At 48.5% G+C, this 27,429-nt stretch overlaps 1 protein-coding gene across 5 annotated transcripts in view; it reads right to left on the bottom strand.

The window, feature by feature from the left end:
• The window catches only part of TSPAN11 (tetraspanin 11), a 69,558-nt gene that overhangs the window by 28,544 nt on the left and 13,585 nt on the right, over positions 1-27,429 (bottom strand). For 4 of the 5 annotated variants that reach the window (XM_088801405.1, XM_019717425.3, XM_088801400.1 and 1 more), the window contains exon 2: positions 14,323-14,417. The exons of the other annotated variant lie outside the window; for it this stretch is intronic. In XM_088801405.1, the coding sequence (XP_088657531.1) occupies positions 14,323-14,406 (84 nt within the window). In that variant the 5' untranslated portion in view covers positions 14,407-14,417. The remainder of the gene's footprint in view (positions 1-14,322; positions 14,418-27,429) is intronic. 5 annotated transcript variants of the gene reach the window in all.

Here is a 27,429-nt window from a genome sequence, read left to right as displayed (position 1 = left end):
AATAAGAACATGCTCCAGATGACAACCTGGGAAGTTTCAGAATTGAGATTCAAACCTAGGTCTTCTGAGGGCCAACCCAGGACTTGGTCCTCGGATCCCACGGATTGGGCTGGGCCCGCTCCACTACCGATCTCTGCTTTTCCAACAATGTTTTCTTCGAAGTGCCATTTTCTTCCCCTTAGCACCTCCAGCAGGTAAGAGAACCAGCGGGAAGACCGTCTCAAAGCTGTGCTACTCCAAACAAAATGGGAGAGGCTAATCTGTGACATTTCTTCAGTTCTGTGGTGCACATTTGGTTCTCACATTTTAGCATCTCTAGAATTGACATGCATCTTATATTGATGGCATCTTATATTGAAGGCATCTTACAATTATATTTGGCAGCACTTTTCCTTAGACAACAGGGGTGTATCTCACAATTGATGGTATCTTACCTTGGATGAAATCCTGAACTACAATCAGTTTTTAAACTCTCTGTGAGTGTGCGCTATCTCTGAGCCATACCACCTCCACGACCAGTGAGGAATTTCCTAAGTCTGGGTCCATGGAATTGTATCGAGTGAGAGTGTGGGGGCAGAGCCCCAGAAAGTAGTTTCCAGGCTCTCAGCCTCACATAGACAGGTGCTGGCTCAGGTAGTAAATGGCCATCAACTGTGATTGCATGGCCATCAGCTGTGGCTAGTTGGCCGTCAGCTGTAACCAGTGAGCCATTGGCCACTAATATAACTGCTGTGGCTACACTAGCAGAGGAAAGAGAGAGAAAGAATGGGGGCTAGCAAGAAGATGGCGGCTGGGCTGGCAAGTGTGGATGGCGGTTTGCGGACAGTGTGGATCCAGCCTCCAGTGAGAGTATAGTGCCGCCAGAGAGAATATAGTGGTATGACTCCCCTACCTATGGCTCCGTGGGTGTTCCTTTTTGGCCTCACCATGTCCTGCGTTTTTGTATGGGGAGCGGGAGCAGAGACCCCACCGGACACCCTGCACGACAAATGGCGCAGCGAGCAGGGTCCCCCGCATGACAGAGAGTTTCCAGCAAAATATCCTGCACACATTCTCTCTGCCCCCTACAGCATCCTGGAAGACTTGGGTGAGGGTCCCAACTTTGTATAACTAGCAGTGTGACCTAAAGATAGTTGCTTATCCTCTCTGGCCTATGTTTCTTCATCTCTCAAATAAGACGGTTGTATTAGACCAGTGGTTTCCAACCTATAATCACCAAGGACCCCTTGGTTACTTTCTCCCATGGGTCTTATATTTTGAAGGTCTTTGCCTACCAAACACAGTGCATTAATTAAGTAATAATTTTTAATAAGTAAAAAAATTTTCATTTTTTATTAATCAAAGGCACATGATAGTGCCAGGAAGAGATTCTGAGCAGCACAAAATAGTCAATGTGACCACATTGAGTTGACCTAATTTTTCGTGGCTGTAGTCTCTTTATAGAAATCTGCAAATTATCCATTAGGCTTGTCAAACTTACAGCTGAGCACTGGAACTGGGACGACTAAAAGGGGTATGTTTGGGCTGGACTGAAGACATTTAATCTGTTGGGGGACATGGAACACACTGAGAATCTGATAAAAAGCTTTGGACGCTTTGCCCAGAAAAAAAATGGTCATCCACATAAAATGATGCATTCAGGTTTTGGGGCTGGAGCCTAACCTACCACGCAGTGGGCCGGATGGTCTCTAAGGCCTCCTCCGTCTTGTTGCCCCTCTAAGGCAGGGTTTCTCAGCCTGGCTGCACAATAACCTGGGGAGCTCTGAAAAACCCAGCCACACCCCAGGCCACTTGGAATCTCTGGGAGTGGGACCCAGACATGCGTATTTTAAGGTCCCAGGTGGTACCAGTTGAGAACCAGGATGTAGATGCCATAGTTAACAGGGTCAAAGTGTCCTGCTCCTCTCCCCCAGTAGGTGGCGCTGTGCTGAACCTCATGCACCACAGGGCTTCCTGGAAGCTTTGGGCCCCTTGCCCAGAGGGCAGATGCTGGGGGCTCTCTTGACAGTTGTTCAAAACTTGAACTCCATCTTGTTCCTGTCTGTACTAAGGTGTTTGTTTTGGTCAGAGCTTTGGGGCAGAAGGTGAGGTAATGAGGAGCAGAATTTTCAGTCCAAAGGGATGAAAATCAGATTATGCAAGAGGGAAAACATAGCAGCTACCCAGGAAGGAGCGTGAGGCTCTGAGAAATGTCGCCCCAGGAGAGAGGCGGCACTGATCCCACTAGAGGAGTGCTGCTCTCTTCCAGAACTCTTGCCGGCCACAGAAGGGACTGGAATCTTGCAAACAGGCAGAGCCTGCAGGTCAGCCAGGGCGACATGAGGGTCCCTGGCCATAGGGGAAGGTTTGGGAGGGGCCTGGAGGGACACACTGCCCTGAGTAAGGTCTACAAAACAACAAATCCACACTTGTTCTGGTGTCCAGGAAGAATCAGGAAGTGAGTCTGAATCAATGGGGACCCTTCCCCTCCCCTGGGGTGTCACATCTGGTTGGAGAACTTAATGTCTGCAGGGGACACTTAGTGTGATCTGCCATCGGGAGCAAGAGGGGTTCAAGTCCTTCAGAGTCCCCTGCCTGGGACTTGGCCAGCTCTTTAGAAAACAGCCTTTCCTTTGGACAGGAAAAGGAAAAGCTGCTCAATATCAGAATGGGTCACCAGAGGGTGTCTTGGGAGGGTCGAAGTCGGCAGGTGTGGGTTCCCGCCCAGGCTGTGCCCCTCACTAACCAGGTAACTGTGCCAGACACTTCACCTCTCTAAGCCTCAGTTTCTTCATCTGTAAAATGAAGGTGCTGGATGAGATGACCTCTGTGGTCCTTTCTTGTGGGTAAAAGGTCCCTATTACTACTAGGGGACAGCCTCCTGCCAATACACCTCCACCGAGATGCTGTTGACCAGTGGCTCATGGCTTTCACTCAAGCAGCGTGAAGACTGCCTAGGTCTGCAGAAAGAGCAGTGAAAGGGGAAGTGGGGGGAGGAGTGAGTGGGGAGCAGAGGGATCTGACCCCAGTGAGCTATTTCAATGCCTGTTTGTATAGAGTTGATTCAACAGTATTTGGCTCTTTACAGAAACTGGGTTGGTTTTCTGTGAAATGTTAACTACATTTTTCAAAATCATAGCCTACAGCCGATTCGGCAGAAAACCCTGCAGAGGGTGAAGCTGGCCTTCTCACCAGCGAGGACACAGGAAGGGCAGGGCAGGTAATTTTAGGAACTTCCCGTTATAGAAAAGAAACCTTGCCAAAAACTTGCTCATGTCATTACAGGGAGAAGGACTAGCCTGAGCAGGCACATACGCCTGGGTCCTGATGGACATCGGGCAGCAGACTGGAAGGAAAGCAGGCAGAGAATGAAAAGCAATCACAGGGTTTTTCTTTGTCAGGCTACTGAAGGGTTTCTGTGCTGGAGTCTGGGGGAAGGATCGGTTGTGGATGGGGAGCAGTGGCCAGAGCCATGGGGCTCCCTATAAGGGAGCCTCCCCCCACCCTCTGCCAGGGCAGGGGAGCTCTCTGCCTTCAGTGGGAGGGGAGCCCGTGGCATGGGGAGCACAGGGTGGCGTGCAGCTCACTTACGTCAGTGTTCGCTGGGCGCCTTCTAGGTGCCACACACCATGCTGGACTGCAAAGGTTTCTGGGCTGGATGTGTGTTCCCCATTCACAACCACACTTGTCATGGACGCTCCTCCCGTGGTCAGTCTCATCAACAGTACCACTGCCCACCCAGATCAAAACTCCCAGTCACTGTGGACTCCCTCCTCTCCACTCAGGGATGCTCAAATGCCAACCTCACCTGTTCTCACACCCACCGAGCTCCATCGCAACACCCAAGACGGCCCCAGCTTTGGCTGCCCGCACCCCCACCCCGTGTCTGCGTCCTGGCTTCTGCTCAACCCAGAGGCAGCTTGTGCTGCACGTGCAGAACCACGTGCAGGACCACGTGCAGGGCCACATGCAGGGCCACGTGCAGGACCACGTCTAGGACCATGTCCAGGGCCACGTGCAGAACCACGTGCAGGACCACGTGCAGGACCACGTGCAGGGCCACGTGCAGGACCACATGCATTCCGGCTGGAAAATCGCCCCAGCTGCCCAGCCCCCACAGCTAAGCTTCTGGACTTAGCCTGATTTTTGGCTCCATCTTCTGCTGTTTCCCTTCCTGCACACGTGCACTTTTGTTACTAAGAACTAAGTACTTGCTTTTGCTGAAAACATTGCAGGTGCCCAATAACCACAGTGATAAAGTAGAGTGAAGAGGCCAACTGCCAGTGTCTGACTCCCAGCTCCCCTCCTGGCTGTGTGAACTTGGACAAGTTACATGGCATCTCTGTGCCTCAGCTCTCTCTTATCTCCTTGTGTCCCCACCTTTTCCACATTGTTCTCTCTGCTTCATCTTCTGCTGCTGGCTCTCCTGGGCCAGAAAGTTCCTTAGTCTCCTGCACTCCAGCACAGCTCTCAGCATGAAGTGGGAACCACCCCTGCACCCCTCAGACTCAGCCCCGCACACAGCCTGACACACTGCAGCCACCACAGTGGGGCCGGGCTTTGTGGATGGGCCTTGTGCAGAGGGCTAGGGAAACACCACGTGCTGCCTTAGTTCCTCTGTTGGAGGAGTTCCGGGGGCGACATTTTTCATTCTTGCCCCTGCTTCCTGGCCATTTTTAATTTCAGGGGGAGGCTGAGTCCCAGAGGGCAATGGACTTCTCTCCAGGTCACCAGGAAGCCTCTGTAATGGCCTGGGTAGCACCCACGGGTCCGTAATGCCACCCTAATGCTTCACTATTCTTTCTCTTTCAACGGCATCCACTGCACACCTCTCTGACCAGGCTCAGGACCAGTAGTGGGACCCAAGCCTGACACTGTCCCTGCCCCATGCTGCTTGCAGTGATTGGGTGGGAAGACCCTGACTAATCACAAGGTGATTCTCCTTGTGAAGGAGAGATGGGGGCTCAGGAAAAGGCCTGGAGACGGGGTCTGGCTGGGTCACTGCTAAAGAAGTGTTCCTGGTTCCCAAATCCAGACTCAGCTGATCCCAGAGTTGTAACCCCAAGGGGCATACTGAGCTCCCTGCTGGCAGGTGGGGACAGGGTGGGGGTGACTGAATTTCACCCCCCACAACTCCCTACCTGGGGGCACAGGTGAGCTGGTGTCAGGGACTGTGCGCCACCATATTAATGAACAACACCTGCCAGCACCTGGCAAGCCTTTCTCCCAGCTCACCCCACGTTCCTGTGGCCTTGGCGCCAGTCCTGTTTAAGCTGAATTTCAAGGATAAGCTCGTCATGATAAAGGCCTTTTTCCACCACAAGGCATTCTTTCCTTGGCTCTTGGCTTTAAAGAGCCCCTGAAAAATAAATCAGAGCACGATTCCCCCCACTCCCCCAAACCCATCTACCTGTATAACAAAGGCAGATCTCTTGGGACTTACTGAGCTGGGAAATAGCTAAAGATGACCTGTTCCTCTTTCTGACCCAGCTCAGAACCTGGAGGGAACCTGCCTTGTGTGTCGCTGCCCCCATGCCCAGCACATCATTCTGTCCTCCCCACTAGCTCCATGCCTTGTACAGGTTTCTATGGTTACACTCATCACAGCATATTTGTTGTATGTGTTACTTTGTCTGTCTCCCCTTTTAGCCTCTTGGTTACATCTCATTCATTTTAGCATTACCAGCAGAGTGCTCACATGGTAAATGCCCAGTAACTCCCTATGGAAAGAGGAAAGAGGGAAGGAGGGGAGGAAGGGAAGGAGGGAGGGAGGGAGGGAGGGAGCAAAGAATCATTTCTAACCCCCTTTCTATTCTGGATGAAGAAACTAAGGCTGAGAGAGAGGTGACTGTTACAAGTTCCCATTACTAGCCAGAGAGAGGGTGGGGAGTAAAACTCAGAACACTAACGTCCAGTTTAGTGTCCATTTTACCAACTGGGCTGCTGACCCACACAAAGCTCCTTTGCCCATGAAGCAAGCCACCTGGTGTGTGGGCCACAGCCAGGCCTGGGGTCCCTGAGTACAGCAGGGGCAGCTCAGAGCTGTCCCCACAGGCTTCGCCCTTGACTGACCTCATCTGCAATGGCCCTGTGCAGACCAACTGTGTGTCCTCCTCAAGTGTAAGCCTGTCGCCCCGCAGATCCTGACAACACAGAGGCAGAGCTGCCCTGAACAGCATGACTGGAGCACCTGAAGAAGTGTGCAGCAGAGCCCCTCCCCCCCAGGGCCCTTGGGTGGTCTTTCTCAGATGACATGCCTGGGGAGGCAGGCAGGGGCCATGCTCATGGGAGGACGTGGACCAAGTGAGGGCTTTCCACCCTCAGAAGGAAATCAGCAGAGGCTCTTCTGTACCAGCTCCCCTGGGAGGCCTGGAGGCATGTGTGGGTGCTCTCCAGCCGCCTCACTGCCCTGGCCAGGCACGAGTCCTCCAGCACCTCTGCCTCCTTCTTGGCCCATGGTCCCCTAAGGGTCCCAGGGGTCTCCTGGAAGCTGAGCCCCACTGGCCCCCAAGGGAAACACTGATGCGTCAGCCAACACCCCAGGCAGGAAGACATTCTGGAGCAGAGGAGCTGCTCCAGGCAAGGGAGCTGCCGCTTTCCCAGTTTTCCCACAGCCTGGCATAGCTCCTGGGAGGCTGGAAATTTTTTTATTATTAACACAGCCAAGCAGCTAATTAAAATAATAAATTAGAGAACAACATTGCAGGGGTGATGGGAGCTACAGGGAGCTGTGTAGGAAATGGAAGAGGGAAGAAAGCATTTCCTAGGTGGCCACATAGGAAAGCCTAGGTCACATTTTCTTTCTAGGGTCATGAGGAGGCATGAGAATGTTGGCACTTTGGTTTCTGATCCAGACCTACATCCAAGGGACCCTCCCCTGCTCAGTGAAATGGTCACGATCAATATTGGGTTCACTGAAATGCAAGGTGGATAGGATGGGAGTCAGGGATAGGGTGATGGTGAAAGGTGGGGGTCAGGCCTGGGGATAGAGGTCCAGAGGTGGGGTAGAGCTTCAGTACAAGATGCGGGTATCCTATTGTGACACTGCTTAAGTCTTGTTTATATTTTTCATACTCTGCATCTCTGAATGTCCCTACTATCAGAATATCCTAACCCAGGTTCAACCTTGAACCTTGGGGACATGTTGGATTCCAAGTAAGCACCAGGACGGTGGATCTAAGGCTGTGATTATGAGTCAGTGGTCTGTGGAGATGGGAAAAGCACCAGATTTTGAGTCAAAAATCCAGAATTGACATAGAACTTTGCCAATTATCTGAGCCTCAGTCTTATCATCTACAAAATGGGAATGAAGATCATTACAGAGTGGTTATGAGAATGAATTTGGAGTGTAAAATGCTACAACGGCAGCTGCTGGATTTAAACTTGGTTGAAAGTCTCATCAAGACCACCTGGCTTGGTGCATGGTCACCGGCACCCGAGCCCTGCCCACATGGGGTGGGGGTGACGACTGCTTGCACCATCCTACTGCTCTGGGGTTTTCAAACTTTGGAACGCAATCCATCAGGGCTGTGAAATCATGTGGTAGTTTGTAACCTGCACTCACTAAAAAACACAAAACAAATACCACAAAATAGAAGAGAAAACGTCAGAGTGCATCGCACACAGTGAGGGTAAGCTGTTTCGTGAACAATGCTTCATGTAAGCACTTCTCAGGCTTTCATGTATTCCTCACACAGGTCACGGTCCTCAAAGTCTTAAAGCCAGCGCTACAGACAGAGAGCTGTGGAGACGAGGTACACCCCTCAGTCTAATCGTAATAGCTATGCACCAAGTACGTGCCAGAAACTATGCTAAATGTTTTTCTAAATATTCATCTTTAATTCTTACAGATATTGACATTCCTATTAAACGTATGAAAATAGTGCGGCTCAGTGAGATTAAGTGATTTGCCTAATGTTTTGCCTGCTCGGGTTGCCATAATAAAATACCACAGCTGGGCGACTTAAACAATAGCAATTTATTTCTAATTCTCACAGTTCTGGAGGCTGAAAGCCCCAAGATAAGGTGCTGGCTGATTCGGTTTTGTTGAGGAGCCTCTTCCTTGAGGACAGACGGCTGCCTGCTCACTCTGTCCTCCCAGGGCCTTTCCTTGCTTCAAGAGAGAAAGGTCTCTCTTCCTATACTTGTAAGGCCACCAATCCTATTGGATTAGGACCTCATTTAACCTTCATTACCTCCTAAAGCCCTGTCTCCAAATATAGTCACATTGGGGGTTAGGATTTGCATATATGAATTCTGAGGGGTCACGATTCAGTCCATAGCACTGAATGTCCCATGGAAAATAAATGCTGGGGTCTGAATTTGAACCTGAACTGGAGCCCCAGTCCTCCCAGCATGCTCTGCTGCCTCACTCATCCATTGTGCCCCCAAAGACACTGCAGAAAAGTCTGGGACTTAGAAATGGAAGAAACAGAGCCTGGCAGCCAAGCACACAAGCTTAGGGGTTGGAGAGAGCTGGGCTCCAGCTCTGGGACTTGGGACAAATTGCTTTCCACTCTGTAAGATGGGGCTGTAATCAAGCTGTTCACAGTGTCGGGATGCTGAGAGGATTACATAGGATGATGCAAGTGGGAGGCCGAGCGGAGGTGAGGCCTCCAGCAGTCAGCTCCATGAACGCTGGGAACTTGGTCCACTGATGTATTCCAAGTGCCTAGAACAGTGCTTGGCACTTAGTATGTGCTTAGTAAACACTGTAGAATGTATTTTTCAGCTGTCATTGTTAGTGACCAGAATACCTGGTTTGTCAGTTGACAGCTTTGCTTATCATCACTATAATACCCTGGGCAAGATTCTGAACTGTTCCCTGTCTGTAAAATGAGGAGAGTAGTGACATTGACCATGAGGGTTGATGTGGGATCACATGAGATAGCCCAGCAGTGCCTCACAAATGCTAGGCATCATAACCCCTGCAGGGAAGACCTGGGCTTCCGAGCCTCTCTGTGCTGGGTTGCCATAGAGTGTGGCAAAGGAACACTGTTCTGGGCAGAAAGGCAGTTGGAGGGCTCACCCCAATCATGACCCAGGGCACCGCCTCTGCTGTCTAGGCTCACTGTCTGCGTCCGCGCAGTGGTGGTCGTGTGACCAGCAGACTGGCACTAAGGCTCCTCCCCATCGCCCTGCATTACAATTCTGTGAGGAAGGCGAAAGGTGGGAAGCACACGGGGCTGGGGCAGGACTCAGCAGTGCAGACGCCTGCACGGTTACTCGTCTTATAAAAGTGGCTTGGGGGAGGACCAGCAGCTGGACTCCAGGGGGTGTTGTACTGTTGTACGGAGGAAACCTTCTCCTGTAGAGGGGATCCTCATTGACAAGGCCCGTCCCTGGAGAATTCTGGTCAATTCCCAGGAACTTTGTACACTGCAGAATGTGTGACATTGAGCTCTGCCGTGGGAGAGATGGGCCAGCACTCCGCCCATATGAGGAGATCATAGCAGGTCCAGGGACAGATGCCGGGAACCCTAGACTGGAGACAGAGGCCTGGACCTTCAGAAATCGACCATCCCCCAGGAGGAGGATGAGGCTTGGCCGAATGGCTCCCTAGGAAGCTGGTCCACGTGTAGGCAGGCCCCAGGCAGGGTTATTTTTAACTCGAAGCAGGGAGATCTATTATGGGGATGCTCTCCTCACCAGTAGCTGCTCTGGTAACATGCTTGCTGCCCATCTGCCTGCACTGCCACCCACACCTCCTTCTTCTCACCACTCCCAAAGGAATGCAAACACCCAACAGACGGACTGTGAGTCCACTCAAAGAGTACGGGACCCGGAGGGTGCTCGCCATGTCTACGTATACCCCTTCCACAGATGTTTTGGCTGAGCCCCTCACAACCGCCCGCAGGCCCCTCCAGTTACTGCCCTCCCCTCTTCTCCGCGTGCCCAGTGCGTGTTGTCTATGCTGAGTGTCTACGTCCTTGACCTCCACCCCACACTGTCCTGAGAGTGCTCTCACCACACCCACTAATGAACTCTGTGTGGCCAAACCCAATAGGTACTTTCTAGGCCTTAAAATGCTTGATGTGTCCTTTACCTTTTTACAGTTGACCCCTCCCAGATCTCCAGCTTCTGCGACACTGTTTCTCCTGGTTTTCTTCCTCCTGCTCACACTTCTCCTCCTCCAATTCCCCTTGGGGGGAGTTCCAGCTTGCCTGGGGCCCTCCTGGTCTTAGCACTAAAAGTCCCATAGCTGGGAGCTCCCCCAGTTCAGGGCAAAGGGGGATCACTGCTGACCCCAGACTTTTCCCATCCATCTGGGATGCTCCATGTCTCACTCTTGCCTCTGTTCTCTTCTCAGAGTCCATGCTCTCTGGGGAGGTGCTCACCCATTTCCGGGGCTGCAACCACCATCTAGGTGGGGACAATCCACATCTGAGTTCTAGAACCGTGACCTCACTGCCTACTGAGCATCTCTGCTCAGATGTCGCCTGGCAGCTCAGACTCACCATGCCTCCATCTGACCCCAATAGCTCATCCTTCTGGTCTCCCATTGCAATAAAAAGCTCCACCATCAACCTAGGAGTTACGTATTCTACACACCTGTCCCCTCCAATTAATGACCTAATCTTGTCAATTTTTACCTCCTAAATCCCTTGACTCTTGCCAAGTACTTCTATTTCCATTGTCACTCCCGTAGTGCTAGATGGCAGATCACCACCATCTCTTGTCCAAATCGGGACAAATTCTAGAGGGAATGTCAACAGTGGTCATTCCTGGGATGGTGAGTTTTATGGGTTGAATTGTGTCCCCCCACAAGATCTGAAGTCCTAACATGTGACCTTATTTGAAAATTCAGATCTATGCAGATGTAATCAAGTTACGATGAGGTTATTAGGGTGGGCCTAATGACAAAGAAAATGCCATATGAAACAGAGGCACAAGAGGAACACATGTGATGACAGAGGCAGAGATTGGAACAATGCAGCCGCAAGACAAGGAATGCCCAGAATTGCCGGCCACCACCAGAAGTCAGGAAGAGATGAGAAAAGATTCTACCCAGAGGCTTGGAGGGAGCACGACCCTGCTGACACCTTGATTTTGGACTTCTGGCATCCATAGCTGTGAGAGAATAAATTTCTGTTGTTAAAGCCACCTGGTTTATGGTACTTTGTTATGGCAGCCCTACGAACTTAATACAGTGGGGTATGGGCAATTTTTGTTTTCTTATTTATATTTTTCAGTAATTTAGAGATTACCTGTAGTGGCTACATAAGACTTTTATGGTCAGGAAGAACATAATCCTCGCTCAGCGAGAATCCTAAGCACCCGGTTGGGTTTGTGTCTGAGAATCTGCACCCACACAGCTTGCTGAGCACATCAACGTGGCTCTGTTATTCCCCTGCCTTCATCAACACAACTTCACTGTCCCAGGACACTCTTACCCAGAAAGATAAAAGTTGCAAATAAAATAAGTTATTATTCATTTCAGGAACATTCCAAGAAACATTTAAACAAACATCGAATTATTCAACTTTTTCATAGCCTCAAATGACTGTCTATTCTCCAGGACTCTTTGGAACCCCTGCCTTGCTGCGTCCAACAATCCGAAACTACTACACCATGATCCTTTCCAATCTTAAGCAATTTCATTGATCTTATCGGAAAACCCTGAAAATGGCTTTGCCTTTCTGAGATCTTCTAAGATTCTGTCAACAGGCATCTCAGCTCTGCCTCACCAGCAGGTTGATTTGGTATTTTCAGGCCTTTTATATCAAACATATCCAAAATATTGCATTTATTGAATGCCTTCTGTGTGCAGAGACTGAGCTTAACATATATCACTTAACATATATCATTTCCTGGGATCTGCTAAATGAACTGTTAAAAGATAAACTAAGGCACATTAAACATTTTAAGAGTTTATTTGAGCAAAATACGAGGTGTGATCAAACAATGTAGTAAATGCTTATATATATATATATATATATATATATATATATATATATATATATATATATATATATATAAAATATATAGGTTGGCCCGGTGGCTCAGGTGGTTGGAGCGCTGTGCTCCTAATGCCAAGATCTCCAGTTCGATTCCCACGCCCTCTACAGCTAAGATTGTGAACAACAACTCTCCCTGGAACTGGGCTGCCCTGAGCAGCCGGAGGTCGGCATGAGCTGCTATGAGCTGCTATGGGCTGCTGAGTGCTGTCATGGGCTACCGTGTGCTGCCATGAGTGGGTGGTGGCCAGCGTGAGTGGCTGGCAGCTGGCGAGAGCTGCCGTGAGCCGCTGTGAGTGGCCTACCGACAACTGGCGACCGATTGCCTCAGCGGGGGTGGAGCACAAGGCTCCTAATACTAGATGGGCCAGGGAGCTGTGTCCTACACAACTAGACTGAGAAACAACGGCTTGAACCGGAGTGCGGGGGGGGGGGGGGAGGTGAAAGAAGGGGGGAAAATTATTACAGTAAAAGACATATTGCCATTAATCCCCCTCAAAATACTCCCCCCCCCACTTCAAATATACTTATCCCATTGTTCTTGCCACTTTCTGAAGCAGTTCTGGAAGTCCTCTTTAATTGTGCTGTCGTGGCTGCCTTGATGTCCTGAATCATTTTGCTTTGGGGAAGAGCCAGAAGTCACATGGTACCAGATCCAGTGAATAAGGTGGATGAGAACACACCACAATGTTTTTATTTGACAGAAACTGCCTTATACCAGAAGCGATGTGTGACACGGAGTGTTGTCACGATGGAGAATGACTTACAGCACACTTTATAACACACCTTGTTTCAACCGTAGCTCACACCTGACTGACTGCATGGAAGAAGCTGAAACTTGTCACACACTGTTACTAAGGTGTGATGTGCCACTTCCCATATGGAAGATCCTGCTTTTCTGTCAGATGGCACTCGGCAGCAGCATTCACTGTTTTGTGAACACAGCAGAAAGGCTCCGTGTCACACATCGCTTCTGGTGTACGGCAATTTCTGTCAAATAAAAACATTACAGTGTGTCCTCAGCCACCTTATTCACCAGATCTGGCACTGTGAGACTTCTGGCTCTTCCCCAAAGTCAAAATGATTCAGGATGTTGAGGCAGCCACGACAGTGCAACTAAAGACACTCACGAAAGAGGACTTCCAGCACTGCTTCAGAAAGTGGCAAGAATGATGGGGTGTGTTCAAAGCGAGGGGGAGGATTTTGAGGGGGATTAATGGCATTGTGTCTTTTACTGTAACATTTTTTAAAAAAATTTAAACATTCACTGTATTGTTGGATCACACCTCATAGATTCAAATCAGGCAGCATCGAATCTAGCAGATAGAAAGGAGCTCTGAGGAGCTGTACAAAATGAAAGACTTTTGTAGGCAGAAGAGAACCAGAACAAGGAAGTTACACCAGGCAAAAAAAAGGGGGGTTGGTCGTTACACGGTTACTTTTCTTTAGGGGATAGCAGGGATCTATCAGGCAGATGGCCTAGCTAGTGCTGTGCAGATGATTCCTGGCTGACTGGTTTTAGACTCCATCTCAGGGAGAGCCGAAACTGTAATTAAGTCTCAGTTTGGTGACGTGGGGCTTAGCATAAGAACTCCATTTTGGGACAGTTGTCTTGTTTTTAACAAACCCCAAGAGGTTAGAAAGGATCCTCGTTTTGTAGCTGGGGAAACAGACTAGCCAGGAATAGTGATGTGTCCAAGACCACGCTGCTGGTACCAGTACCGCCCAGGGCCGGCTGACTGCAAAGCATGTCCTCAGAGTACTCTGCCTCTCCAAATTTACTGAGCCTCTAATACAAAATATGCATATTCCAGTCACTGGCTATTTTGGGGAGCTAACAGTATTCTGATAATTGTCTCAAGTGGACAGATTCCACTCCTCCTGGAAGACCTCACCCCGGGTGTTCCCTGAGGGGAGTCGCTATAGAGACCATTCCCATCACATGCAGAGGCAGCCCCTGACCCCCAGGACTCCTGTTTCTCTGCCGGGCCTGAGAATGTGAACCATGAAAGGCAAATGGGCGTCAGTGGAAAACAAGCAATTATTTCAGGCGTCACATTTCCCACAAGGCCCTGGTGCAACAAGTTGGCAGGGAAGAAAGAGCTGGACCCTTTGTACGGCCGATGGAACACAAAGCTCATTGTTACGTTTATACATCCTCTATTCAGATGCCATGTGGTACGGACTCCATGCCAACCTGCAGGCTGGATTCTTTTCTTTCCCCTGAGTAGCAAATGTACATATTTGCTTTAAAGTAGGCAGAATTTGCCCATGGGTGGTCTTTGATTTGGAAGAAATCAACCTCAGAGTGGTGACTCATAAAAAGCAAAAGTGGCCTGATTCATTCGGTGCTGTGGAGCGGTACGTGTGTGCAGACTTCACTTACCCAGAAGAAGAAGTTGAAGACAAAGAGTAAGTACTTCAGGTAGAGGACCAGCCAGTCATCCTGCTCCACCTTGTCATGGGCCATGGTCGCTGGGCCTGCCAAGAAGATAAGCATGCTGGGCTGGAGGGTCCATACCAGGGAGAACCACCCTGCCCTTTCCAGAGCCAGAGCTCCTTGGCAAAGTGCCCTCCAAAGGGCTTACTAGCCCATCTTGCCAGGTGGACCTAAGGTTGTGGGTGTGCAACCTGGAGCAAAGAGCAGGGAATGCAAAGGCTGTTGACACAATGGAGGTGAGTTGGGCAGGATTTTCAAGACTTCGGGATGTTGGTTTGTCCTTTGACACAGGTCTAACCTACAAGTCGTCCTAAAGACATTGCATTGGCTTTGTTGTGTTCTTATTCTCTTCTCGTCTCATCAGGTGTGAGGACACAAGTTTACTTGTCCTACACACACACACACACACACACACACACACACACACACACACTCACACTGCATACCTGCTATACATTAGAATCCTGCACTCTGCATCATTTGAACAGGACCTCTGCATGCAAGGGGGACGCATGGGCCCCAAATCACAGCATCCTTTCTGGAAAGGACCTTGATGATCACCCAGTCCACCCCAGCTCCCCCTGCACCTTGACTTTCCAAATGAGGAAGCAGGTTGGCAGGCCTAGTAGATTGGCAGGAAGATGTACAAAAGCTCTGGAGTCTGATTCCCTGGGACCAAACCCAGATCTTTCATAAGACGTGTGAGACTTAGGACAAATCCTATTCCTCAGTGTCCTCATCTGCAAATGGGTATACCAATGATGCCTACATTGCAGGGTTGTTCTGAGGATCAAATGTGATAATCTGCGAGATATTTAGCATAACCCGTGGCACATAGTAAATGCTCAATAAATGCTAGCTATTATTACTACGTGTAGCAGGGATTAGACCCGTGACTCCAGCCCTAAAGTTCCTAGTCTTTGTCCCAGAACCATGCTCCCTCTCCTTGCCCTGATGCCCATTCATGGTCTCTCTGGGAACTGTGACAACAACGGGTGACAAAGGTGGAGAAAGATCACTGTGCCCGGAAGTCCCGTTTGCTCCCCAGTAAGTCTGAACTGCCTGTGTGGTTTCCTCTTCTCCTCGAGCTCCCTGGCCCCCGGCACCTGCACACACACTGACAGTTGAGTGGCTCCTTAAGAAATCGTCCCCCTTTAGGGCACCTCTTTTATTCTAGAACCATAAGCAGTGAGGCACTGTGTGGCTCATCTCCATCTCTTTCTCCCTCACTCCCCACCTCCACCCAGGCCTCCCCGTGTGGCCCGCTCCTTCTCCTGTGCTGGTGCTAGGTCGAGCCCAGATCACTTCCTCCTGAGCGACTGCTCTGCCTTTTACTTGAAGCTCATGGGCTCCTGGGACAGGGAGAGAGGAAGGGAGAAAAGAAAGGTGACTGTCTTATCTGGGATTTCTATTTGCAGACCTTGAAGAAAGTAATTTAAGACTTTTAGTCTTCTCATTAAAAAAAGACAAAACCCATTTTTCTCTGATTTAGTCTGAGACTCAGGGTGGTGGAGAAAAATACAAAAGGAGGGGGAGAAAAGCCTATAAAAATTCCGGGCGACTAGAATGGGAGCTGTTACATGGTCATTCTGCAGGAGGCCCTCACAAGAGGTCCTCTAGGCCACTGTGAACCATTAGTGAAATTGACTGTCTGGGGCCCAGCCTCTCCTGTCTGCATTCTCTCCTCCCTTCGCCTGCCTCTCCCCTCCAAAGGCAGGACTCATGCCACAGAACCTTCTCTAGACCTACAAACCAAGAGGTCAGGACCCTCTAAAGGAAAACTGTATTTTTAAAAAAAGAGTTCAGGAATAAGACAGGATTTAACAAAAAGAAACACATTTCTAATGGTAAAATTCCACCCATTAGTGGTAGGAGAGATATAATGACAGAATGTCAGGGTTAGGGGAAACCTTTAGGCTCACTTTCATTCAAACTTTTGCAGAAGGAATGAGGAAATTAATACATGCCTGAGTTAAGACACACATTTTTTAAATGAACTCTCTGAAGTCACAGGCTAATTGGCAGTGGCAGTTTCCTATCCTCATTGTTCAGTGCTCTTTCCCTCACCGCACCCCCCATTGTATGTGGGGCCCTGTGCTGGGGGTGGCAGAGGCCACAAAGTAGAGTCAGTACCAGCTTGGGACCAGATGTCTGGATCTGAAAGCCAGCTTTGTCATTTCCCAGCTGTGTGACCTTTGCCAAGTTACTTAATCTCTCAGTGCCGCTAACATTTATTGAGCACTTATGTGCCAGGCATAAGACATGTTATATCTTGTTCCATCTTTCTAACAGCTCTATGAAGTAGGGTTATTCCCATTGGGCAAGATGAGGAAATTGAGGCTTAGACAGGTCAAACAAACTGCCCAAAGTCATATAGCAAGAAGTGGCAAAGCCAGACTAGAATGAGGAGCTTCTGACTCTGCTCAAACTCTTACCCACTGTGCAATGCTCTCAGGACCAGAGCTGCCAGAGGAAGGGAGGAAGGAAGGGACAGACACTGCTGGTGTCCCTCATATTTGTTTTCTTCTTCTGCCTTAAGACTAGAATGTCTCAGTTTTAGGTAGAGACTTAGCCACCCGGAGCCGATGACATTTCCCAGCATCCCTTCTTGCTAGGTGCAGGCAAATGGCATGTAAGCAGAAGTGGTACAAGCAGCTTCTTCGAGGTATCTTTTTTTTGGTGTATGTTTCACATATATGTTTGAAAAGAATGTTATTCCTTTCATTGTAGGGTGCAGAATTCTCTATGTGTCAATTAGGTTAAAATTGTTAACTGTACTTTTCCCACCTATATCCTTACTGATTTTGTGTCTTCTTGTTTTATTGTTTATTGAAAAAGGTATATTATAGACTCCCACTATGACCAGGAATTTGTCAATCCTTCCTTTAATTAATTTTGTGCACTTTTGCTTCATACACTTTGCAACCATTTTATGGAGTCCATACAGATTTGGAATTGTGATATCATCCTGGTGAGTTGATCCCTTTGTCAGTAATAAATGTCATTCTTTATCTCTAATAACCAGAAATATCCTTAAAGTGAGGATATTTCTCTTCACCCTTTTCTTCCTCCTGTAGGTTGGAATACTGAAGTAATGGCTGGCGATGAAGCAGCCGTTTTGAGTGATGAGCTGTAAATCATGAGTTGAAAAGAGCAGAGAAATCAGTTTGAAGAGCCTGGATTTCAGATGATTTTGGAGCTGCCATTCTATTCCTGGGCTGCTCACCTCCAGACTTAGTTTATATGAGGAACAACACACTTGTAGCTTCTTTAAGGTATATATTGAATATTTTGTTACCCCAGCTAACTTTGCCCTCAGATGGTAAAGGGAGCAGTGGGTAAGAGGTATGCTATGCAGGGGCATTGCAGACGGGGCAGTAAGACCAGGAGGCAATGTTAGGCAGTGGCCACCGAGCTCTTTTAACCACACACTCCATCACTAAAATGTTTTAAGCACATCCCATATTATGTATGTATTTATTTACAAATTTTATGCGTGCCCTATTGTCAATCTATATAGTAAATATCATCAAAGCTTAATTTTGCTTTAAAAAAGAATAAAAATAATTAGGAATAGGAATGCTAAGTAGATTTTCTGTCTCCACTCTGGGGCCCACTGGTGAGAGTGTGAATGGAGGGTTGAGAGCTGAAGGTGTACAGAAAAGTGGGGGTCAAGAGTGGCGAAGCTCAGCAACTTGGATTCATGTCCTGAAGGGGATGCAGAACTACAGGAAAAGTGTTCAGAGAGGCAGGCAGTCTCTTGACGAGACTTGCATTTCAGAAAGAGTCCTCTGGCAGGCGCAGGAAAAGACTGGGCCGACTGGCTGCCTGGAGACCAGTTAGGGAGTTGGTGCTAAAGTTTAAGAAAGAGATGGTGAGGCCTGAACCAGCCAGTGGCAGCGAGCACAGAGAGCAGGGGACCAGTACTGACAGGCAGGCAGTGTATACAATGAAGAGGCAGCAGAGCAAAGACTCGAAGGGGGAAGAAGAGGAAGCCATGCAGGAGACTGACACAAAGGAGGGACAGAAGAAGAGCGGGGGCGTGCGTGTCACAATGCCGGGAAGAGGGGCCCCCAGTGCCCCATGCTGCCCAGAGATCCCAGTCACCTGAGGACCAGCAAGGGCCAACCTGGTCAGAGCAGCATATCTGCAGAGGATGGCAGTGGGTTAGGGATCAGGGAGAGGGCAGGAAATGGCGTATTTTCAATGGAGAAGGCTAGGGGAGCAGTTAGGCAAAGGCGGGCCTAGGCTAAAGGAGTCTGCATTGTAAAGAAGGGAGACTTTCACAGCTTATTTCCTGGAAAAGATCCCACAGCGTGTGCACTTCTACCACCTGGTACCAGGGATGGGTGCAGAGGACTGAGGAGGGTGAAGCAGTGACACTGCCCACGTGACTCCAGATGGGACCTGTGTATCCCTGTGGTTAGAGAGTAATACGTGGGGGCGGGGGAGTGGACAGAGGGGGTAGGAGTGGGCTGGCCAAAGCAGCCACTGGAGGGGAGGAAAGCAAACACAGGCTGCCTAACTGGCCGTACCTCTCCTGCCAGTGAACGGAGGACACAGGGCTCCAGATAATTTCCCCTTTTCACTGAGCTCTGGGGAGTGTCTTATGATTTCTGGGAAACACACTGACTTTCCTAAGTGGGTTCTATTTCTGTCCAGTTTTCTCAAGAGGATGGGGAGTTGGACTTCCTGAACCAATGGAGGAAGAGTCCCTAAGGGGCAAGAGGAAGACAGTGGGGGTAGGCCAGGCAGAGACCCCCCCACACACACCCTTTATCCCAGGAGGTAGTCAACATTTGTCATGGGTCCTGGACGAGCCTGTGAGTACAAAGAAGAGGTGATGGTGCCGCTTCAGCCAAACTGATCTCTTCTTTGGCTCTTAACAGACCGGTGGCAGCTCCCTCTGGGCCTGTGCTCCCCTGAGGCCTGAATCTGAAGTGCCAGCTCCCTGCTGCCAGGCCAGTGCTCTAGGATTAGTGGGACCCCATCTCTCTAAAGGCGACCTCCCCACCTTCCCTGCCTGACCCCAGTGCCCACTGATGACAGCAATCCGTTTGGGTCCTTTTCAGTACTTTTTCTTTCTTCTAACAGGCTAACTGAGGGACTTTGGGGAATCTGCTTTGAGTGCTGACTGAGCGGGGCTGCACGGTGGGCACAGCGCCCTCTCCTGGCTCTGCCCCTTAACTGCTCCTTGCACTTGGGCAAGTTATTTCCCTTCTCTGGGTGTTCGATTCCCATCTGTAAGGTAGGGGATGGTTCTGTCAGGCAAGCATTGGAATTACCTGGAGGGCTGGTTAAAACCCGCCCCCCCGAGGGTTTCAGATTCATTAGGTTTGAGGTAGGATCCTGGAGAACTTATTCCTAGGCAGGGCAACCACCCATCTGATTTGCCCAGGACTGAGGGATTTCTCTGAATACGGGACTTCCAGTGCCAAACCCGGATAATTCCGGGCAAACTGGGGTGCTACTCCCAGATGCTGTCAAGACTGGGCATCTCGGGACCACACTTTGAATCAGCATCTGAGCATCTGAGTAGACATAACTGAGTGGGGTAGGGGTGGAACACCAGGGTAGGCTCCTTTCACACAAATCCACATTTAGGGCGGTTCCTGTTGAAATGCCAAAGATTTCTCAGACAGCTTGGTAACGCAGCCTCAGGCTGCTGGTCCCTCCAGGCCAAGGTTCTGACTGCAGAACAAAGCTAGGATTCAGGGCCGCCAGCAGCCCGGGGCTGCTAAGGGCACAGTGAGGACTCACGCCATAGGACAGCTCAGCAAAGCAACCGCAAATGCCTTGATGCTGAAGTGAGGGCTCTGGGGGACTCGCATCTGGGTTGGATGCGCAGAGTCATGGACTGTGGGACTGGGGCATTATTGTCTCTTCTACTCCCCCCACCGCCAAGTGAACTGAATGAGTCTCAAAGTGCAGAGAAGATGAGGGACATGCAGAAAGAGCCCAGCTGGCTGGCCAGACGTGCTGGTGAGCAGGGCAGGGCTCACCAGGGTGAGTGTGCAGGAGCAGAGCGGAACACACTGGGGGGTGGGTGGGGGCACAGCTGGTCTTTTCATGGTGATGGGTGGCAGGGGGCAGGTGAGGAGTGCTTGGGACCTGATCGTACGTACACACTGTACATAAATACAAGGTACTGTTGGCTCTGGGCCACCCACATCTTTCACTCATTCAACAAAATGCACTGCGTCCCCACTTCGTGCCAGCTGTACTTAGAACCAGGGCAGTTTGTCATTAAGGAGCTCGCAACAGCTGTGGGGGAGGGGCACAGGCATACAGATAACCTCTAAACCCTGATGGCAGCAGAGGAAGTGGCACTAATTCTGCCAGATTGCGATGGGGGGTGAGGGGGGGAGAGGGGCATTTAACCTGGTCCCTGAGGACAGGCAGAAGAAGAGGGAGGTATGACCGAGCTCAGTGGCCTGGGCTGCAGAAAGGCTGAGAAATCAGGTTGGCCCCCACATAGTTGTGATTTTTCCCCTTTCCCATATGCTCTACTCTTGGGACCTCACCAGCCTCTTTTCTCTGTCTGCTCCAGTGAGCAAGAGCTCAGGTTGGGGGTGCCCTGATTCTCCACTCCCTAAGGTGAGAGCACCCCATACCTGGGGTGTGTGGGGGGGTGGGCTCCTGGGGAGCTTGGTGATTCTAAAATAAAAACAAAACCAGACCCGCCCTCGCCTCACCCCTTCAGTTAAAGAAGTGCCAGTTTCCAACTCTGGGTTCTTGGCCAACAAGAGTCCTGCTGCATGATGGTCACAAATAGCTGGCAAGGAAACAACAGTCTAAGTGGTTTAATTGATAATTTAATTTAGGCTCCTAAGGAAACCTGTTTGCAGTCCCACACTGTGTGGCTCCTTCCCCCAGACAGACTTCCTTGTCCTTCTTTGTCCTCATCGCCCTCTGATTTAATTTCCACTTGGCTGGTGGGTGGACAGCCCCTCTAAGCAGTCAGAAAAGTGGGGCTTCCTCAGACCCTCTGAATGGAACAGCTGGAAGGAGCCAAAGGATCCTTAGCGTGGCCCCTTGGAGAACTGAGGGAGCCGAGCCTGGGGGGTGGGAGAAGTCACACTGCCGGTCAGTGGCAGGGCAGGAACCTGGTCTCCAGTCTCCACAGCCACCAACAAGATTTTGATTGGTTGATATAATCACAATAACAACAATAATAGTGAGTTACTAAATGTAACTAGGCACTGAGCTATGTGCATTAATTAATTTAATGCTTAAAATAATTCCACGATGGGATTATTACCCCTATTACAGAAGAGGAAACCGAGGCACAAAACTAGAAAGTGGAAGGCTGGCCCGGTGGCTCGGGCAGTTGGAGCTCCATGCTCCTAACTCCGAAGGCTGCTGGTTCGATTCCCACATGGGCCAGTGGGCTCTCAACCACAGGGTTTGCCAGTTCAACTCCCCGAGTTCCGCAAGGGATGGTGGGCTCTGCCCCCTGCATCTAAGATTGAACACGGCACCTTGAGCTCAGCTGCCTCCCGGATGGCTCAGTTGGTTGGAGCGCATCCTCTCAACCACAAGGTTGCCAGTTCAATTCCTCGAGTCCCACAAGGGATGGTGGGCGGCGCCCCCTGCAACTGGCAGCGGTGGCCTGGAGCTGAGCTGCGCCCTCCACAACTAAGACTGAAAGGACAACTTGAAGCTGAACGGCACCCTCCACAGTTAGGATTGAAAGGACAACTCGACTTGGAAAAAAGTCCTGGAAGCACACACTATTCCCAATAAAGCCCTGTTCCCCTTCCCCAATAAAAATATTTAAAAAAACACACAAAAAAACTAGAAAGTGGAGAGAGATGTGCAGAGTGGGTACAGATGTTTTACTTTTCTCTGAGCAGTTCTAGTTTGGCTTCTAGTAACTTCCTTCAGCTTGGTGGTCTTTGGTTGAAGCTAAGAATGAGGGAAACTTCCCTGACCGGCGATCCCAGGGGGCAGCAGGGCCAGTGTTCTCCGATTCTGGCAGGATCCTGGGTCAAGAGGACCTCGCTGGCTGTCACCACCAACATACCAAACTGCTTGGGGAAACCTCTGGGGGGACCACACTTTTCTCCCTGGTCCTCCATCTCCTTGCCTTTGAGGCAGGGGGTCTATAGTGAGACACGGGCTGGCCTGTGGCCTCTGGACAACCACTGGCTTCTTCTTTTATGTCAGTGTATTTGTTGTGTGCGGGTAAATGAATGCAGGCAACTCTTTTGGACCAAACTTAGGGTTAGATTGCTAAGCATAGCATCATGTGCATGGGGCTGTAGGTAGAACTCAAAATCCTAGCACTAAGAATCCCTAGTCTTTATGCCCTGAGATATGTTTTCCTAAGTACATGACTCTATTTTTCACTTTATTTGCAAGTGCCAACATGCATTATATGGTCAGGGCTCCATTCATAACCTTCGGTAGGTAGTTTGGCTTCCTCCTTATTCTCTGCATTTATATATGCAGAGTCTTGAAAGTTTCTCCCTGTAGATGGGTATCACCCTTATGTTTTTTCTCAGTCCTGTTTTCACTGATTTCACAAGAATCAGTGAACAAACAGAACAGTATTAGTCAGCATGTTAGAAGACCTGGGTGTGAATACCAGCTGTCACCTATAGCAGTGTGACCCTGGGCAAGTCACATGACCTCTCGGGCCTCAGCTTCCTTCTCTGTATAATGGAGCTGATGTAGGTCCAGCTTTGTCTCCCTTGCAGGGTGGTTTGTGAGGTTCAAATGGGATGGAGAATTTGCAAGAACTGTTTGCTCTGTAATTTTATAGCCTCAGTGTCATACAAGGGTGAAGAGGTTATTATAACCAACTCCCCAAGAGAGTCTCAAATGAAGAACAATGTGTGGATAACCCTACAGAATATATAAGCCAGAGGCCACGTATCTGATAGCTGGGGACACACTCTCCAGGCCTCTGCACCTAAGACTACCCTCTTGCTACTGGACTCCACCTAGATGTCCACCACAGGAGACCCTGTCCACAGGTGACCATGAAGAAGCCACCTGCAGAAAGCCAAGACCTTACCTTAACAAAGTAGTTCAAATAGGAAAGTCATTTTAAAAGAAGGGGATACTAATATTAATAATATGTAACTAAGGTTAATATTAAGATGAGCTTCAAAATCATGAGAACCTATCGAATAACCAGTGGTGGAAGGAGGCTGGGTAAAAATTGTACAGAATTATATTCTCTATAGAATTACAGAGTAATAAATTTGCATCATACATTGGAAGGCAACTGAGAGTTGAAAAAGATCTTTTCCAAGGGTTATTCTAGAAACTGTGCAGTTGACACCAGTAAAGAGCTCCCTAAGTTTCTACTTACTATGTTTAAGTCTGAACCTATGAAAACATATTCAGACATTATTCTTCCTAGTCTTTTCTTTCTTTTCATTCATCAGCATTTTATTTTCTAAGCTCTGTTTCACCCAAAATGTCCCTAAATTGCAATTTTGGTATACTCTCCTCCTGGATATGTTGGTCCAAGTTCCCTTTGAAAGGCTTCTAAACTCTCCTATGTTGAGCACCTGAAATTTTCTAGCCTGTAATGGCATCTTGTTTTAAAGTGTGACAAAAAACACTTAGTTAGATAAATCTTTCTTGAAGGGTAGGTGTAGCTGAATATTATCACTCATTTGTGTTTAGGTGTGAATTAAATCAGATGATTTCCTATTTTTCTAGTCTTTTAAAATTAAAGTTTAATAACATTACAGTAAAGTACAGACATCTTAAGTATACAGCTTAATGACCTCTTTTAAAAAGAATATATCCATTTAAGGCTATGTATTTCCCTCTCAGTACGGCTTTGGCTGCTTTCTGAACATTATGATCTGTTGCATTTTCACTATTCATTTCAACGTATTTTCTAATTCCCATTGCAGTTTATTTTTTAATCTAAGATTATAAGTGTATTGCTTGATTTTCAAACATTTTGGGAATGTCTTAGTTGTCTTTTTCTTGTTGATTTCTGGCTTGATTCTACTGTGACTGGAGAATATACTCTGTATGATTTCAGTCCTTTGAAATTTGTTGAGACTTGCTTTAGGGCCCAGAAAAATAGTTTCCTTCAGTGAATGTTTCATGTACATTGAAAAGATGTGTATTCTTTTTGTTAATCCTATTATTAAAACATATATTCCTACTGAAAAAAATAGATAAAAAGTGGGGGAAGGCAAGGGTTATAGTGAACATTAAGCACCTCATCTCAGTTCTCAACACAGCAAGTGCTGCAAAAGGAGCAGTAGGGTGGGAGGGGGTGCTCAAAGGCAGGGCTGCAGCCTGGGAACCTGTGGGTGGGTAGGTGGGTGGGAATCCATGGAGCTGCATTTCAGGGCCTCCGCCATCAAAGCAGAGCTAATGTGTCATTAAGCCCAGAGATGATGGATGTCACCCCTACCCATTCCCCTTCTGCCCTGACTTAAGGAGGACAGGACTTGTACCTAGAGACCTGGGTTCTGGTCCCACTTCTGTTTCTAACTTGCTCTGTGACTTTGAGCCTCCATTTCTCTTATCTATAAAACTGTAATGAATCTACCTTCCTTGCTGGGTTGGGTGAAGATGTGACTCCATTCCAGGACTTAGCAATGGCAAAGTAATTGCTAACCACTTCTGTATCAGGCAGTCTGTCCTCAAAATTCCCCTTACTGTTTGCAAGGGACCATGTGTTCCAGTTTGCCTACAATGCCATTTTCTCCAGGACTGTCCCAGTTTACACCAGTTGTCTTGGCATGATTATTACAGTGCCCCTTTTCACTTAAAAATATCCTGGTTTGGATATTCAATCCTGGCTCTTTATGACTATGTTATGTTGCTTGTCAACAATATTCAATGTTCCTCAAGCCTCTGAATCTTTCTGCCCCACCCCTTCACAGGCTATAAGTTACTCCCACCCACTTCATGTTCTTACACTGAGTGCCACCAACCCCCATTAATTAAGTCTAAGGCATCTGCCTTAACTACATTATTTGCTAAAATCTGAGCTCAGTTCTCTATCCTGAACATCTACCATAGCATCTGAGGCATGGGTGTCAGTAGATGCTGAGTGAATGAATGAGCGGGTGAACACATGCACTAAAGAGCCATGTGAGAAAGCACCTGCACTCTTTAAGAGTTATGCAAATATTTCTCATACAGTTCCCAGGACACCTAAGTCAAAGATGATGAAAAGGAGAGAAGCAAAACTCATAACTTCTGTGGCCTGGACTTGTGTGAACTGTTCTGTGTGGATGGTTCAGCACAGGCATTAGCAAGTCCCCCACAGGGCCTCCCAGGAAGCCTTGCACAAGTCAGCCCCGGAAGTTCCTCTTGCCTTTTTCTCCACAGAGCTTTCTCTGTCCTCTCCAAATCATCCTCTCTTTTCCCTCAACTTTCAATTCTATCCTCAGGTGGAAAACACAGACCTATATCCATGGTACATCAAAGCAGAAAATCCTTTTGGAAACAATCCAAATGAGGCACAAATGGGAACAGGACAGTTGTACTGGTGGGAAATGCCTAGGGCACAGTCAGGTGCTTCCTAGAGGAGTCAGACCTCTGAAGGACTCACACAGGGAGGGCAGCTTTGACAGGTATGGACAATGAAAATGTGTATGCCCCTTCTCTGAGCCCCACAGTCTCTTTTCCTTGCCCTTGCTCTAGTCCTTAAAAATCATTCCCAGCAGAGGCTAGGAAAGCCAGGAGCCCTAAAGCCCACACCAGTGGGATCTCAGTGCTGAGAAACATAAGTGCCTTTCTCTCCCACCTCCTGCAGACACCCAGCATCACAGACTGCAGAGCTGTAAGAGATAGAGTGTGTGTGTACGCGCTGGATCGAAAAGTAGCTGATTGAATAAACAAATGCCAGCTCCAAGGGATGCAGGTCATTCTCCACCTCAGCCCCTGTACAACAGCTCCCCCACTGTGGTCATGGCCAGGCCTCACAACAAATCAGCCTGAGGATCAATCCCTCCCACTGATGTGCAAAGAGCGATCAAGGCTCAACTAAGGAGGGCACACACAACCTACAAAAGTGACACACCTGGAGCACCTGGCTCAGGTGACTAGGGAGACTGCACCACTGGGCTCCACAGGACACTTACTACATAAGGTCACTCTACTAAGACTGGGAGACACAGCAGCCTACCTAATACATGGAAACAAACACAAGGAGGCGGCCAAAATGGGGAGACAAAGAAACATGACCTAAATAAACCAACAGAACAAATCTCCAGAAAAAAGAACAAAATGGAGACAAGCAATCTACCAGATGCAGAGTTGTTCAAAACACTGATTGCAAGAATGCTCAATGATCTCAGTGAGAACTTCAGCAAACAAATAGGAAACATAAAAATGGAAATAGAAACATAAAAACCAGTCACAAATGAAAAATACAACTGAAGTACAGAATACATTAGAGTGAATCAACAGTAGATTAGATGAAGCAGAGGATTGAATCAGTGATTTAGAAGATAAGGTAACAGAAAACACCCAAACGGAAAAGCAGAAAAAGAATCCAAAAAAAATGAGGATAGTTTAAGGGGCCTCTGGGAAAACATCAAGTGTACCAATATTCACATCAGAGGGGTACCAGATGGAGAAGAGAGACAGCAAGGAATTGGAAACCTATTTGAAGAAATAATGACAGAAAACTTTCCTAACCTGACAAAGGAAATCGACATATAAACCCAGGAAGCTCAGAGATTTCCAAAGAAGATGAACCCAATGAGGCCGATCCCAAGACACATCATAATTAAAATGCCAAAAGTTAAAGACAAAGAGAGAATCTTAAAAGCAGCAAGAGAAAGGCAGTTAGTTACTGACAAGGGAGATCCCATAAGACTGTCAGCTGATTTTTCAACAGAAACTTTGTAGGCCGGAAGAGTTTGGTAGGAAATATTCAAAGTGATCAAAAGCAAGGACCTAAGCACGATTACCTTACCCAGTAAAGCTATCATTTAAAGTTGAAGTACAGATAAAGAACTGCCCAGACAAGAAAAAGCTAAAGGAGTTCATCACCACCAAACTAATATTACAAAGAATGTTAGAGGGACTTCTTTAAGATGAAAAAAGATAAAAAAT

This window comes from Rhinolophus sinicus, chromosome 1, assembly GCF_057876585.1.
Source record: "Rhinolophus sinicus isolate RSI-liver-muscle chromosome 1, RSI-T2T, whole genome shotgun sequence".
Lineage (NCBI taxonomy): Eukaryota > Metazoa > Chordata > Mammalia > Chiroptera > Rhinolophidae > Rhinolophus > Rhinolophus sinicus.
The sequence above is the reverse complement of the archived record's forward strand: the minus strand, read 5'-3'. Positions and strand labels throughout refer to the sequence as shown.